The sequence below is a fragment of the Mus caroli genome, chromosome 2 (assembly GCF_900094665.2).
Source record: "Mus caroli chromosome 2, CAROLI_EIJ_v1.1, whole genome shotgun sequence".
Lineage (NCBI taxonomy): Eukaryota > Metazoa > Chordata > Mammalia > Rodentia > Muridae > Mus > Mus caroli.
Genome location: NC_034571.1, coordinates 1,852,512 through 1,869,084, shown reverse-complemented (window position 1 = coordinate 1,869,084; position 16,573 = coordinate 1,852,512). Strand labels below are relative to the sequence as shown.

At 44.2% G+C, this 16,573-nt stretch overlaps 1 protein-coding gene across 3 annotated transcripts in view; it reads left to right on the top strand.

The window, feature by feature from the left end:
- The window catches only part of Optn (optineurin), a 43,848-nt gene extending 27,604 nt beyond the window's left edge, over window positions 1-16,244 (top strand). For all 3 annotated transcript variants that reach the window (XM_021156006.2, XM_021156007.2, XM_029473608.1), the window contains 8 exons: window positions 1,176-1,275; window positions 2,824-2,939; window positions 3,624-3,773; window positions 4,693-4,786; window positions 6,472-6,630; window positions 10,884-11,014; window positions 13,331-13,413; window positions 16,086-16,244. In XM_021156006.2, the coding sequence (XP_021011665.1) occupies window positions 1,176-1,275; window positions 2,824-2,939; window positions 3,624-3,773; window positions 4,693-4,786; window positions 6,472-6,630; window positions 10,884-11,014; window positions 13,331-13,413; window positions 16,086-16,216 (964 nt within the window). In that variant the 3' untranslated portion in view covers window positions 16,217-16,244. The remainder of the gene's footprint in view (window positions 1-1,175; window positions 1,276-2,823; window positions 2,940-3,623; window positions 3,774-4,692; window positions 4,787-6,471; window positions 6,631-10,883; window positions 11,015-13,330; window positions 13,414-16,085) is intronic.
- The last annotated feature ends 329 nt before the right edge of the window (window positions 16,245-16,573 follow it).

The window sequence follows — 16,573 nt, the reverse complement described above, 5'->3', positions numbered from 1 at the left end:
TGCACATGTGTGCTCGCTCACAGTCAGGCATACAGTGCACATGTGTGCTCGCTCACAGTCAGGCGAGCTTGCACTAGACAGCAGTCACTTTCCTTTTATACTTTTTCGGTCTCAGTACTAAATTAGCCATTTAACCAGTTGCCTCTTGCGTTGGTCTGTTTTCTGCTCCTTTAACAGAGTGCTAGCCTAGACAGGTTGTAAACTATGGAAGTGTTTTCAGCCTATAGTTCTGAGGCTTTCAACAGAAAACAATGGAGCTTTTAACCCAGCCTTTATTAGGAACCCACTCCTGAGATGGTAACCGTGAAGGCATGCTGCTACAGCACCATGGCAACTAAGTGTCAATGTGGAAGGCTGGAGAGATGCTCGCAGTCAGGAGCATAGACAGCTCTTATAGAACACCTAAGTCCAGGCCCTGGTGCGGAGTGACTCACAACTGCGTGCAACTGCAACTCCAGTTGCAGGGGATCTTATGCTCTCTCCTGACTCCTGCATTCACACACAGTTAAAAATAAAGTCTCTCACCCCTCAGAAAACTCACTGTGAGGCTTGAGAGGGTTGTTTAGTTGTAGCTTCACGGTTTCCCTGGGAGCCAGTCTCTTAATTACAGTCAATTCACTACGACTCGGATTGTTCTTAAGGTATCTTGATTCCACTACTTTGTAGTCGTTTCTAAGACCGCTTTTAGTCAGCATCCTATAGAATTCCTATAGAATTCCTTATTCCAATTCAGCATCCTATAGAATTCCTCAGCTCGCCGCTGTTGGATCCCATTTCCTTAACCCAGTGCCTTTCTTACTCTTTCCCCCTTAGTAAAGTACACTGTATCTCTGCTGACTTACTGAGGAGGAATATGAGAGGAGAATATTTTCTGAGATCTGCTTAGCTAAAAGTCTCCCACCTCTTTGCTTCATCTGTGTTCTGTATTCATTGTATGTATTCATCTTATGCATTCATCTATATGTATTCATCACAGGAGTTCTAGTCAGCAATAGGATAAGAGCAAGATGACTGCTAAAGAGGCAGATATAAAGAGACATTGAAACCCTGCCTTTCTCCAGGCTCTGACGTGTGCATTCGAGTGCCTCTACAGCTGCTTGTCCTCGTGTGTCTAAACAGAAAGTAAAACTTCTCTACGTTCTGATGTTGTTGGTGTTTTGTTTTGTTGTTTTCAGAATTTCAGATTTTGAAAAGAAAGCAAATGGCCGTTCTTCAACTGAGAAGCAGACAGCGGGGAGAGCAGACAGAGAGGAGGAGGACAAAGGCCAAGAGAGTGTGGGTACAGCATCGCCAAAGGACTGGCACGTCCCTGGCACGTCCCGTTGGTGACGTGGCTGCTGGGTTCAAGTCTTACGTTGCACTATTTACCTTAGAAATGGAAACTTGTTTGTTTCAGAATACTTTCTACTACTTTCATTTTCATTTCCTTATCCTGAATTTGAAGTGCATGTCAGTAAGATGTTGAATCAGTCTGTACTACATAAGACACTCTCATATCTCTTCTTGTCTGATGGCATCTCCTAAATCCTTAAGTCCACCACCAGAAAAAGACATTTTGACTGATTTATGAAATGTCCTTTGTGAACATGAATCTGAGACTTTTAGAATGGAAAGATCTTGGCTCTGTCTCAGCACTGGTAGGGAACAAGGGAGTTAGCATTAAAAAAAAAAAAAAAGTTCCTGAATAACTTAAGAGATATGCCCTTGAACCTGAAGAGTTTAAAGTTTAGGAAAAGTTCCTGAAGCCAGGAGATTACAGAGTTCACAGTATGAGAGACATATAAAATGATCCTTCTGTTCATGTATTCATCAGTACACACACACACACACACACACACGCACTCACACACTCATACACACACTCATACACACACTCACATACACACACACTCTCACACACACTCATACACACACTCACATACACACACACACTCTCTCACACACACTGGCTATGTCCTTCCTTTCCCTTTCATTTCTCTTTATTTTTTTAAATTTTGAGACTGTGTCTTATCCAGCCTAGGCTGAGCTCAGACTCACACGTAGCCTAGGAGAGGAACTATGATGTTCCCTGCCTTTGCTATGCTAGGATTACAGACGTGCAGCGGCTTCTCTGGCTCTGAGTCCCAACCTTAAGACAATGGAGAACACTGAAGACTGGTACAGTGGTGCATACCCCTATGAGTCTGGTGTCTGGTAGACTGAGGCAGTTGGATTTCAAATTTAAGGACAGCTTATGTGACAGCAAATTCCAGATCAGCATGAGTGCAAAAGCAAAACGGGGGTAGGGAAGGTGGAGAGAGAACAGGATGAACTTAGATGAAGAGAGTGCTCTGCCAGAACAGCACACCATTAACTGAAATGGACCAACAGTTAATGGGAAAGTATTGATGTTTCTAAGCTCTTATAAAACTCATATGCAAATTGACAACTGGCGGGCTTCCAGGAAAAGAGCTGGATAACAGAAATAATTACATAAGCTAGAAGCAGACATTGGCAAGGCAATATAGTCTCTGAGTCTTTCCCCACATGAATAAAGTTATATTTTGACCTGGTGACCTATGATCCCAGAAGCATGAGCAGGGCCAGGTTTAGCAGTAAATCCATTACCATACAGGCTTAGACTGATAGTGGATGTGGTACACAGAAACAGAAGTTTGCCCAGATTGCTTTTCACATAAGTCACTTGGGGAAGTCTTGCACAAATCAAGTCTATTTAGGGTTTTGGTGTTAGCTGGATACTAGTGGTCCATACTCTCTCCTCACACAAGGTCTGCCTCCTTTCGAATGCTCTGTCTCACGTGAATGTCTGACATTGTCTGACAGGTTGGAAGCGAAGTGGAAACACTGAGCATTCAAGTGACCTCTCTGTTTAAGGAGCTTCAAGAGGCACACACAAAACTCAGTGAGGCTGAGCTGATGAAGAAGAGACTTCAAGAAAAGTAATAACTCATTTAATTTCCTCGCATGATTTATGAAGTGCGTCACTGTAGCAAAGCAGTTTTGTTACTGTATTAAAACAAGCAGGGACCTGACAGACGGTTCAGAAAAAAGAGAACTTAGTGTTGGTGTGTATTCCTGAAGCTGTTGTTGTCACACGGGTCATAAGGACACAAGAGGACTTGAATTGTGCTGTGATGAGCACCAGCCTCTCTAACCCTTGTACAGAGCTACATAGAGTATTGTGATGTGAGAGATTTGCTGTACTTGGCATTAACACCCTGCACATAGCCATAGTGTATCTGTCTTTCGGCTCTCATAAGAGATGCTCGGGGCTTTCCTTTCCTCTTACTGGATCCTCATCAGAAACGAGAGTCTTTGTGACAGGCAGACTTTAGATTCTGAAGGGTGCCCAGGGATTTTGCTGTAATTTGCTCCTTAGTTCACTACCAGATTGGTTTAAAATATATTAAAAATATAAAATGTTTAAAATACCCCACCCACCATAAGTCGGGAGGAAACAAAACAAGAAAGCAAACCTGAAGCAAAAAGAACAAAGTGTTTTGCCTATGAAAACCCTGTGGCCCTACCACACTCTGTACTTGATATCCTCTTGAGGATTTGTGCAGAAGCCAGAGAGAGTGACAAAGTGTTGTTTCTCCTCGGGGAATATTCATCTTTTTCAGGTGTCAGGCTCTGGAGAGGAAGAACTCTGCAACACCATCAGAGCTGAATGAAAAGCAAGAGCTCGTTTATAGTAACAAGAAGTTAGAGCTGCAGGTGGAGAGCATGCGCTCTGAAATCAAGATGGAGCAGGCCAAGACAGAGGAGGAGAAGTGAGTGTGTGCACCCCTGTGCGCGGGCGGGGCGGGGCGGGGCGGGGCGGGGCGGGAGCTCACCCAGAAGGGGAAGGACAGCTGGCCAAATACAGATGGGTTGGGGGTGTACCTGGGAGTCATGGCATAAAATCTGTTTTACCATCTGAAAACTAGATGTCTAGGAGACTCCTGGAGAGATTATAAAGTTTTGAGTTATAGCAAAAATAGGAAAATTATTTTTATTCTATCTTTTGAGAGAAAGACAGTCTTTTGGAAGATACCATTTTCTTTGAGAGTAAGAAAAATGCTGATAAGTGGTGGCTGTAGTTTCATTTCTGTTCCATGATAAAATAGCCTGACAAAGCAACTTAGTGAACAGAGGGGTTATCTTAGTTTACATGGTCCAGCCACTTATTGGGAGGGAGTTGGCCAAGGTGCTCTGGGCTGGAAGCAGCTATTCACATCATGTCCACAGTCAAGAGCAGAGAGAAATGAATGCTTAGTTCTCAGCTTGCTTTTCCTACTTCTGCTGTTTAGTTTTGTTTTTTGAGACAGGATTGGTCTGTGTATCCCTGGCTGTCCCAGAACTCACAGAGATCTACCTGCCTCTTACACCCGAGTGCTGGGATAATCGAGAGCCCTAAGCTAGGGACTGGCCGGTGTCACTGCTTTCGTGTGGCGGGTCATCCTACATGGGTAAAGGCAGTGCAGACAATCCTCCAGACAGGCCCCCGAGCCAACCTGATGGAAGCGATCTCTCACTGAGACTTTTCTCAGGTGACTCCTGGTCACATCAAGCTGAGAGTTAAAAGTTGGTGGGATGAAAAAAAACAAGAGATTTTTCTACTTGAGTTTTCAAAGTCTGTTAGGGAGACAGGAGGATGGGCTTCTGTGATATTTCCCTCATTATTCCACTTTTAATATCACATTTTAATAGGTCCAGGTTAGCCGCTCTGCAGGCAACTCACAACAAGCTCCTTCAGGAACATAATAAGGCACTGAAAACAATTGAAGAACTAACCAAGCAACAGGTATTTACAGAGCAAAGTTGCTTCCACAGCCTGGGGATTGAACCACCGAATGACCCTCAGCTAAATCCACTCTCAAGAACGGCTTTGCGGTTTATCAGTTGTAACAGAATTAGTATAGCTTTTCACTCTCAGCCTGTATATAAAACGCGACTTGTGTACGGAGTGGTGCTGATGTCTACCAGGCAGGGCTAGGGCTTTTCCTACTTCCCGAGGGTGTGTCTGTAGGAAAGCTGAGAGCCTGGGCTCCTTGTCAACAGTGGAGGGAGACAGCTGGCTATGGCCATCTGCTGGCTGAGACTGTGCAAGGCCATCTTGCCTGCTGGCACTGAACTTGGAACCCTGGGTTTACTGCATTTAGTTTAAATTAGTAAGGATGTTCGAATAAGCCTAGGGCCTCCTACATATTTGGCAAATGTTCTACTATTGAGCTACACCCTCCTGCCTTCCCTCTTACAGGGTCTCAGAGTTACTTGAGCAGACCTTGAACTTGCAAGCCTACTGCTCAGTCTCCTGAGTAGTGATTACAGGCCTCTGACATAAGCACCATGTTTTCTTTTCCTTTTCCAGAGGGGGTGGGGTGTAGAGGGTTGGGGTCCATGTACATATTGGCATGTTCATGTGGAAGCCAAACGCTGATGTTTGGTATTTTTTTGAGACAGGCCACCTTAGTTTCTGAGGGTCTCTCTTATTGACGCTTACCAATTGACTAGGCTGGCCAGCCAGCAAACCAGGGACCCTCCTGTCTCTGCATCCCCAGGACTAGGGTTGCAAGCAAGAGTTATCACCATATTTACCTATTAGATGGATGCTGAGGAACTGGGCTCAGATCTCACACACAGCAGGCACTAGTGACTGGATAATCCCCCAGGCCTTTTTACTTCATTAAAAAACAAAAGAATTTTTATAACTCTCTTAAACTATAGCTTTAAAAAAAGAGAGAGAGCCATTTATTTATTTATTTATTTATTTATCTAGAGAAAGAGCCTTTATGTGTCCTTGGCTAGCCTGGAACTCACTGCATAGACAAGGCTGGCCTTGAACTCAGAGTTCTACCCATCCTTGCTGCCTCCAGAGTGCTGGGATTAAAGGTGTGAGCTGCATTGTCCAGCAAGGATCTGATCCCTTTTAAATGTAAACTAAAGTAACATCAAAGCTAAAGTAACAAGATAAATAATAGTATCCATGCTCCAGGCTCGTCAGAATAGGCTTGTTCTCACGGGACATTGATCTGGCTTCATGTGTGCTGAGATCTGAACTCATCTACTGGGAACAGTGCTATGCTACGCTCACTCACTGTTACCTTCAAAGAAAGTGTTTGGGCTGGAGAGATGGCTCAGTGGGTGAGAGCACTGACTGCTCTTCCGAAGGTCCTGAGTTCAAGTCCCAGCAACCACATGGTGGCTCACAACCATCCATAGTGAGACCTGACACCCTCTTCTGGTGTGTCTAAAGACAGCTACAGTGTACTTGCATATAATAAATAAATAAATCTTTATAAAGAAAGAAAGTGTTTTAGCCGAGGAAGTGCTTATTGGCAAGTCACAAGTGACTACAACTTGCTGAATGAGTTGTCATGGCTGAGTAACAGACTGGAGCTGACAGTTCTTAAGTGTAAAGCTTTATATTTTCCTAAAATAAGCTACATCGTTTCCAAGCCATTTCTAGAATAAAGTTGTATTTTTCAGGCAGAAAAGGTGGACAAGATGTTGCTGCAGGAGCTTAGCGAGAAGCTGGAGCTGGCAGAGCAGGCTCTGGCATCCAAACAGCTCCAGATGGATGAGATGAAGCAGACGCTCGCTAAGCAGGAGGAGGACCTGGAGACCATGGCTGTCCTCAGGGCTCAGGTGAGTCAGGCTAGAATCTGGCCTGAGGGACCCGCCTGAGACATTTCCACTGTGAGAATGGCAATGCTTAACATAACAGTGATTTTTTTTTATGTTCTTTCTGCCAGTTCCTTCCTCCTCCTCTTCATCTCCTTCTCTTCTTCTTCCTCCTCCTCCTCCTCATTCTTTTTTGTCTGTTTTGTCACTACATGGTCTCACTGTTTAGCTCTGGCTGACTTGGAATTTACTATGTAAGCCAGGTTGGCCTTCAATTCACAGAGATCTGCCTGCCTCTGCTTTCCAAGGGCTGTGACTAAAGGCCTGCACCACCATGCCTACCCAGTGGAGTTTTTAAAAAAAATGAAAGTCAGGCATGGTTGTGCACACCTGAAATTTCAGCACTTGAGAAATAAAGGCAGGAAAATTAATAGTTCAAGGCCAGCCTTAGACTCCCAGGTACTAGTATAAGACTTATTTCTAAATATTTTTTTTATTTATTTTTTATTATATATATATAAGTACACTGCAACTGTCTTCAGACACTCCAGAAGAGGGCGCCAGATCTCGTTACGGATGGTTGTGAGCCACTATGTGGTTGCTGGGATTTGAACCTCGGACCTTCGGAAGAGCAGTCGGGTGCTCTTACCCACTGAGCCATCTCACCAGCCCCTCTAAATATTTTTGTAACTTAAATACTGTTTATTATAAATGGTGTTTTGGGGAAAGTGGGTTTTGGGTTTTTTGGGTTTTGTTTTTGTTTTCTGACAGGGCCTCAAAAGACAACCTAGCCATAAATTTGCTATGTAGCCAAGGATGGCCTTGAACCCCTGATCACACAGGCATGTCCCCATGCCTAGCTTCATATGGGTCTTTTTCTTAAAAGTTGCTATTAAATAGAAATGCTAGACACCGGGTTAAAAAACACTGGGCGTGGCAGCATTCACTGTGATCCCAGTGCTGAAATCCCTGAGTTCCCTGGCCAGCCAGTCCAGAACACCTGGGAAGAAGCAGGCCAGTGACAGCCGCTGTCTAAAAAACCAAAGTGGAATGACATCTGAGGTTGTCCTCCCGCCTCCACATGTACATGTTCACATATGCACACACACACACATACACACACACACACACAGTGGAGTGGGGGAGAGAGATTACATCATTAAGTACATTGCTAATTTTAAAATTAAACACTACCAGTTTATCTTACAAAAATACATGACCAGAATTCTCTCAGGAGGGCCCCAGTGTCTTTACATCCTTGTGTTTTTTACTTAGAAATGATGTCAGTAGATTCTATGCTACCTGGAGGATCATTATTGCCAGCTGCCCATTGTGGACAAACCCCACAGAGAGGAGTTTGTGCCTGTGGCTTTAATGTCGTTACTAGAGGAACATCATGGGAGCCTTGTCTCCCTTGCATAGCCCACATGGCTGTTTTCTGCCCTGTGGTCTCGAGTCTGTGTCATGACTATGCATGGGTGTTGGTTTTGGTAGATGCTCTTAGTCATTCAGCAGCTCTGGCTTCTGCACATCAGAGCATAGATACTGCTCTCAGCACTGATACAGCGATGGATAGCACAGAGATTCCACATCCTAGAAGTGAGTCTCCACCATGAACATTTTTTTTTAACACTTTCTTTTTTTTTTTTTTTTTTAAATTTTTTTTTTTTTTTTTTTTAAAGATTTATTTATTTATTATATGTAAGTACACTGTAGCTGTCTTCAGACACTCCAGAAGAGGGCGCCAGATCTCGTTACGGATGGTTGTGAGCCACCATGTGGTTGCTGGGATTTGAACTCTGGACCTTCGGAAGAGCAGTCGGGTGCTCTTACCCACTGAGCAATCTCACCAGCCCCCCACCATGAACATTTACTATGCACCGCAAGATGCTGCATCACCCAGAAATGCTGGAACACTCCTAAAATGATGTTTGTTATATATATATTACATACCTTTTGGTAATTATAGCTTTAACATAATAGATTTTTTTTTTATGACAAGGTGTTACTATGTAACTCAGGCTGGCCCCAAATGCTAGAAAACAGGTGTGCAGCACTATGCAAGGCTTAGATTTGTATTTCCTTTAAACAATAATAGATAATATAGCCCAAAGCCATGAAATCCAAAGGCGAGTTTTAAACATAGTAAGGTGAAAACTTGGCACCAGGGAACTGGAGGGGAGCTTAGCATATACAGCCCTTGCTCGCGAGCACATGAGCACATACATACACAAAGTAATAATCTTTTTTTAAAAAAAGAAATCTCAGCACCCAGTACAATGATGCATGTGAGCAATCTTTAGTACTCGAGGCAGGTCATGTGACAAACACATGGCCTCATCTGCAGTGAACCTGGTCTGCATATTGAGCTCCAAGCCACTTAGGGCTACATAGTGAGACATTGCTTCAAATAATTAAAACAAAATGGGGCTGGGGAGATGGCTGAGTTGTTGATAGCTCACCGATTGCTCTTCCAGAGGATGTGGGTTCAGTTCCCAGCACCTACATGACAGCTCATGCTGTCTGTGGCCTCAGTTCCAGGGGGTCTGGCACCCTCACACAAACATACATGCAGGCAAAACACAAATGCACATAAAAATAAATAAATCTTTAAAAAAGATAAAGCAAAAGAAGATTTAAAAACTGCTATTAAAACAATGTTTAGATCATTTTCATTCATTGTGAAATTTGCTTTATGTTATAATTTGAGAACAATTAAATTATTCTAATAATATATTATTTATCTGTTCCCTTTTTTCAATTTTATTTTATTTGTTCTTTAATATTTTTTACAGTCCAGACTATCCCACTCCCAGTCCACCCTTCAACTCTTCCACATCCCACAACTCCTTCCCCCATCTCCAAGAGAATGCCCCATGCCCACCTCCACCCCACCACACCTCCTGGGGCCCAAGTCTCTCCAGGGTTAGGTGCATCTTCTCTGACTGACTCCAGACCCGGCAGGCCTCCGCTGTATGTGTTTGGGGCCTCATAGCGGCTGGTGTGTGCTGCCTGCTTGGTGGCTCAGTGTCTGAGAGATTCCAGCAATTATCTGGTTTTCTGTGTGGCAAATTATGCCCAAAGCATAGCAGCTAACGAAACAAACATTGTCATCTCAAGTACAGATTCTATGAATGAAGAGTCCAGGAGCAGCTCACTAGGGGAGGTCTGGCTCAGAGTCTCTCAGGAGGCTGCACTAAAAATGGACATGGCAGCCATTTCCAAGGTGACTCAGTCACATGCCTGTCAGGAGGCCTCCCTACGTGTGCCTCTCCAGAGACCTGCTCACGGCATGCACGGCAGCTGACCTCCAAAGCAATCGATCCTGACGAGAGCAATGTATGGCCTACCGTGCTTTATGATGTGGTTTCAGAGTCCGCCCCCACCCCTTCTGTAGCATCTTAGGACTCACACAGGCTGGCCCTACCGTGGGAATAGACCTCAGAATTTCTCCACCAAGACATGAAGATCACTGAAGCCACAGCGGAGGCCGGTGACCCCACATGTAGAGGAAGTGTCCAGGAAAATAAGACCTTTATCTAGGTTCAAACACTGAGGTCATTAAACATTTCTGTTTTCATGCAGTCTTGCCATGTAGCCCAGGCTAGGCTAGAATTCAACATCTTCTTGCCTCTGCCTGTGGAACACTAAGATCACAGGCCGGTGCTACCATGCTCAGCCAGAGTTTCCTAAGGCTAAGGACTATTAAGCTCACTAGAAAAGTGACCAGTTTATATTTTTAGAACTTTTAAAAGACAGGGTCTTACTGTGTAGCTCAGGACTTGCAACACAGACCTGAACAGACGCCTGAGTCTCCTGGTTCCCTCACCAAGAGCTGACGCTGAGGACTTGTGATGAAGTCAAAGAAGCAACCAACATAAGACCATACACATGTCTGGAATTCAACAAATAATGTATATTTATTTATTTTAAATTTAGCTTAGCACCAACATTCTGGTAAGCCATTTACTATGTTATTCCTGAATACTATTTTTTATTAAAATAAAAATCCACTGAATTAATGATTCTTGCATCCCTTAAGCCATTTATATCAGTTCAGTTTAGGAGTTCCCATTGTTTAAATCACCCACACATATGCAACTTGTATCCACTGCTTAATAGCATTGGAAAGCCACGATTCACCCGTTCACAACAGAAGTCTCATCCTTCCCAAAGCCTGTCTACAGGTGCAGCACGGACCCTGATCTCATGTCAGGGTCAGATCGTCCCTGAGTCCACGGTCATCTCCATGGTAACTTAACTTTTCCCCCTAACAGATGGAGGTGTACTGTTCAGATTTTCACGCTGAGAGAGCAGCAAGAGAGAAGATTCATGAAGAAAAGGAGCAGCTGGCCTTGCAGCTCGCGATTTTGCTGAAAGAGAACAATGACATTGAAGATGGAGGCAGGTAAAAAGATGCAAGGAGATTGGCACACAGGCCAGTACCACAGAGGAACAGTGTACAGGCTGTGTTCTTAGCACTCGCCATGGAAATAACGTTCCGTGTCTCAGTATCCTACCTGGCTTTAAATTAGCCACCTTAAAAAATACTTACCAAGCTGGTCGTGGTGGCGCACGCCTTTAATCCCAGCACTCGGGAGGCAGAGGCAGGTGGATTTCTGAGTTCGAGGCCAGCCTGGTCTACAAAGTGAGTTCCAGGACAGCCAGGGCTANACAGAGAAACCCTGTCTCAAAAAACCAAAAAAAAAAAAAAAAAAAAATACTTACCAAATTCTAACTTTAAAATTTTATTTTTACTTACTTCGTTTGTTTTGAAACCAGTCATACCCTTTAACCCAGACTGGTCTAGAAATTGCTACTGCGTGCTGGCCTCAACCTTGTCCCCCTGCCTCAGTCTCTGGAGTGCTGCTTAGGACTAAAGGCATACGCCATATGTCTGGCTAGAAATTATTGGGAGAGGTCTTAAAATATTTTAAATAGAAAATAAAATAATACAAGTATTATGTAGTCCATTCTAAATTAACTGTTTCTTTCATTTGCTTCAAGTATTTCTTAAATTTTTTTAAACAGCTTTGATTACTTATGGGTGGAGTATGGGTCCTTGTGTATGGATTTGTGTATGGAGGTCAGAGGACAGCTTCTCCTCTTCTGTCATGTGGGTCCCAGGACTGAACTCAGGCTTGTCAGTGAATGCTATTCCCGCTCAGCCATCCCAGCAGCCGCAAAGTCCTTTTTATCAAAGGACTAAAGAGTCAGAGCTGCTCGCTGTGTTTCCCGTCCTTCAGTGCACCCCTCTTCCCCTACTTTGTGAAAACAGGAAATTGGTGAGCCACCACCCACCTGCATTATAATTTTACATATCGATATGCACACAAATCCCTGCATCACATTTTTAACCAACTTTTTAAGATGTATTTATGTGTGAGTGTTTTGCCTGTATGTCTGTATATACACTGCATGCATGCCTAGTGCCAGCAGAAGTCAGAAGAAGATGTTCAATCCCCTGAAACTGGAGTTACAGACGGTTGTGACCCAGGGTGTGGGTGCTAGGAACCAAACTCCCGTCCTCTGTTAGAGTCATCTTCCCAGCTCCCAACACTGTGGTTTCAAAGGAAGATAATACTAAATTCTCTTCCATGTTTAAGTTACAAAGTGATCATTATAGATATTGTTCTGCAATTTATGTCACGTGATTGTGAACTCTGATGCAGATTGAGTTCATTATTTTTTAGAAAAATACTAAGTTGGCTGTATAAAATCAGGAAGTAATCCAACTCACATTTTTCTTTTCTTTTTTTCTTTATTTTTAAAAAGATGTATTTATAGCTGGGTGGTGGTGGCCCACGCCTTTAATCCCAGCACTTGGGAGGCAGAGGCAGGCAGATTTCTGAGTTTGAGGCCAGCCTGGGCTACAAAGTGAGTTCCAGGACAGCCAGGGCTATACAGAGAAACCCTGTCTCAAAAAACAACAACAACAAAGATATATTTATTATGTATACAGCATTTTGCCTGCATGTACACCTGCAGGCCAGAAGAGGGCAGGTTAGGTTTTTTTCTCTTAGCTAATGAAATAATTTATTCTATTTAATTGCTTTGTAATGCCTTGATCCAGAAGTAAGCCACTTTCTCTGACCCACTTTGCTATCACTGTAGAGTTTGGTACCTGGCAGTGGTGGCACACATCCTTAATCCCAGCACTCAGGAGGTAGAGACAGGAGAACATCTGAGTCTGCCTGGTCTACAACGTGAGTTCCAGACAGCCAGGGCTACACAGAAAAGGCCTGTCATTTAAAACAGGGAGTGGGGGGCCTGGAGGGATGGCTCAGAGGTTAAGAGCACTTCCAGAGTTCAGTTCCCAGCAAGATCTGGTGCCCTCTTCTGGCCTGCAGGTGTATACGCAGGCAAAATGCTGTATACATAATAAATACATCTTTTTTAAAAAAGAAAAGAAAAAAGTGAGTTGGGTTACTTCCTGATTTTATACAGCCCAACTTAGTATCTTTACCACCTTCTGTCCTGGTACTGGTAGTTGCTAAAAACCAAGTTAGTCTTTTGTTTTGGGTGGTTACTTTGTTGTTTGGCACTGAGGGTTTCAGAGCCTTGTGTCAGCCCTGAGCTGTATCCTCAGGCCCCGTCAGTTTTCTTATGAAGTTCAGCCATGTGGTTTTGACTTGTTTCCCACACGCACCCTTCTGGCGGCTGCTTGCTGGTGTCCTGTTGCAGGGCTATAGAATGTCACAGGTGGTCTTGCTTTTGATTGCAGTAGACAGTCCCTGATGGAAATGCAGTGCCGACACGGGGCGAGAACCAGTGACTCTGACCAGCAGACTTACCTGTTTCAAAGAGGTGAGTCACCTATGAGCTGGGATTTCAGATTACATTGTAGAGAATGGCTCCGAAATCCAACTAGTCAAAATACAGCCCCGCTTGTTTCCCCAGAATCCAGTCCCTGAGAGCCTCTCCTGTCATTCAGCCCAGCCTCTCGCAGCCAGGTAGCACCACGTCAGTCACTCCAGCGTCTGTTAGCTGACCTGAATCGCCCTCTTCAACTCCCCCTGAGCCTCTGTCTGCCTTCACTGAGAGGGTTTTGCTTGGATTTATTTAGTTTGTGAAGCTGGAAACTAAACTCAGATACTCATGAAACGCTAGACAAGTCCAGGTCTAAAGAAATGCATGGTGCTAGATTTACGATGTGGTGGTATCAGTACACAAGCAACAGTGTTCTGTGAATTATAGTAAACTATCAAAAGAATGATGATTCTTGATTTTTTTTCATACAAAAAAATTTCAGAGATCTAACAAAGCTAGGAAAATGTTAATGGCAATGCTCTCCTAACAAGATGCCATCCCTGAGTCCTAGAGCAGCCCGAGTGCCCTCACAGTCTGCCCTACCCCGGTTTCTGTTGCTCTGATAACACCTCGACAAGACAAGGAGGGGCCTTATTTTAACTCACATTCCCAGTAGGTAGGTTATCATCTATCATTGCAGAAGAGTCACACCAAATCCACAGTGAAAAGTAGGTCTCTGCATGTCATTTGGTATTTCCTGTCTGTTCCTCCCTCCTATGCCCCCCAGCAAAGTCTTTTTATAGGAAAGCAAGTTAAAAATAAGTTTAGCAGCAATGTGACTCATGCTTGTAGTCCTAGTATGTGAGAGGCTGAGACAGAGAGATTGAGAACTCCAAGCCAGCCTAGGCTAGTCTATCCCAATAAATAAATAAATAATAAATAAATGATTAGTATACATATATGGTCGTATCACAATGAAACCCACTATTTTGAATAATTAATATGCATTGATAAAGGAACTAGAGAGATGGATACCTGCTGGTCTTCCAGAAGACCAACTTCAGTTCCCAGCTCACATCTGCCTGTCAGTGCAGCCCTAGGGGAGCTGACTCCTTCAGGTTTCTGCAAGCACCTGAAGACACCTAGCACACACTCAAGCACACATGAATAAAAAGTAATAAATCTTCTACATATATGAGCATATACTAACTAAAACCAAAACCAAAATCCTGAATCACAAAAATAAATGCAAACCACAAAAATAAATGCAAACATTTGCATCCTTGAAACATGCAGAGGATAGAGCCCTTGGGCTGACATCATCAGAGGATAGAGCCCTTGGGCTGACATCATCAGAGGATCGAGCCCTTGGGCTGACATCATCAGAGGATAGAGCCCATGGGCTGACATCATCAGAGGATAGAGCCCATGGGTTGACATCAGAATGACCTGGGATACTTTCAGCATCAGAAGGGAAAGGCTGGCCTGTCTCATAGTGACATTCTACAAGTCAACCTGTGTCCACCACATGTGCATGCCCAGGTGAGCATGCCCACACACACATGTTCATACAAACATCTATGCCACTCCCCACCCCACACAAACTTCTTGCTTCAGTGGTAACATGCTGAACACACCTAAGGCCCTAGTTTGACTCTCAGTATTGCAAATGAATCAACAGAAATGTCTTAAATTTGTTTGCCACAAGTAATCTATTAGCCTTGTGTATCATAAATTTAAGCAATGTGCTTTGAAGCAAACAAATGTTAGAGGTCATTTTCTTTTTCATACTCAAACAAAAATAAAAAGACAGTTTGGGAGCTGAGTCAACTACTTGACTAAGACTAAAAAGCCGAAAGTTTGTTCCATGCTGGTCAGGTGAGAGAGGTGCCCTGGGAGCAGAAGCAGTTTTCAGCATTAGTGGAAAAAGTTATTGATCAAAGATCTATGTAGAGTTGGGATGCATTTCAAATATGTTTTGTAAAGAACATCATGACAGTTTGAACATTTGTAAGGAGGAGGCTGGTCACATCATAGTGGGCAGGAGGAAGAGACAAGGCCAGGGCCAGGGCCCTGAGTCCCAGCACACTTGCCGTGACCTACTTCCACCTTCCAAAGGTCCCACAGCCTTCCCGCAATAGTGCGGCCGCACCCGAGGATCAGCACAGGAGCCTCTGGAAAGGTGTCCTTCCTGACAGACAGGGCCTGGATGCAGAGCCATGGACCCTCAATCCTGCGGGACCCCTGGGGCCCGAGGCTGCACCTGCTGCATCTCCCCCTGGCTTCCCTACCTCATCCATAGCCCAGCACAGAGCAGTACTTTAGAGTCTTGGAGGGTTCTCCATCAGCTGAATCAGGAGATTGCTGTCTGCGTCTTCGAGAGACTGGCGTGTCCTTCCAAGAATCCTCCCCAGCTCCTCTCATCACTCCCTCTTTGATTTATATCCTCACCGTGTCTTACTCTCCTGCGTATTTAATTCTTAGTAGACCGTGTCTTGTCCTATCTCTAGAAGTGTAACTGTGTTCCCCAGACCTTGAACTACAGATGGGATTTAAGGAACAAACACTAGTTCTAGTTTCTCTGTGTTCATAGTGACCCAAAAGTGCGCATTTGTGCCCCACTCAAGGCTGATATCTTAAGTCTGACAGATGCTCACATCCATGGCTAAGTCCAGAGTGCTCTTGGGATGGAGCTGGCTGACGGCACTTGTCCCTTCTCTTCCTCCCAGGAGCCGAGGACAGGAGCTGGCAGCACGGGCAGCAACCCCGCAGTATTCCGATTCACTCCTGCCCCAAGTGCGGGGAGGTCCTGCCGGACATCGACACGCTTCAGATTCATGTGATGGACTGCATCATTTGAGTGTTCTCTCCACTCCCCAAAGCTCTTGGTAAATGCCAGATTTCTCCTCCAACACTTGTACTTCTGTCTTCTTTATTGTCACATATACTAAAATATTTTTGACACATTATCCTTATTTCTGGAGAAAGAAAATGTCCTAGGGAGAGCATCTTCTGGACCGACAGGAAGTCACAAAGAAGAATCTAATTAGCACCCTTCCACATAAGCCAGCCAGTGTTTTTATGTTCTGCTCATGAGAGTCACTGTGAGTAGTCAGCCAGAATGGCTGCAGTGTTTTTCTAGGTAAATCTTCCCTTAGTGGGCATCTTGTTGTGTGTGTAATTATGTGGACGTTACATGTGGCTCTTTCTGACTGAA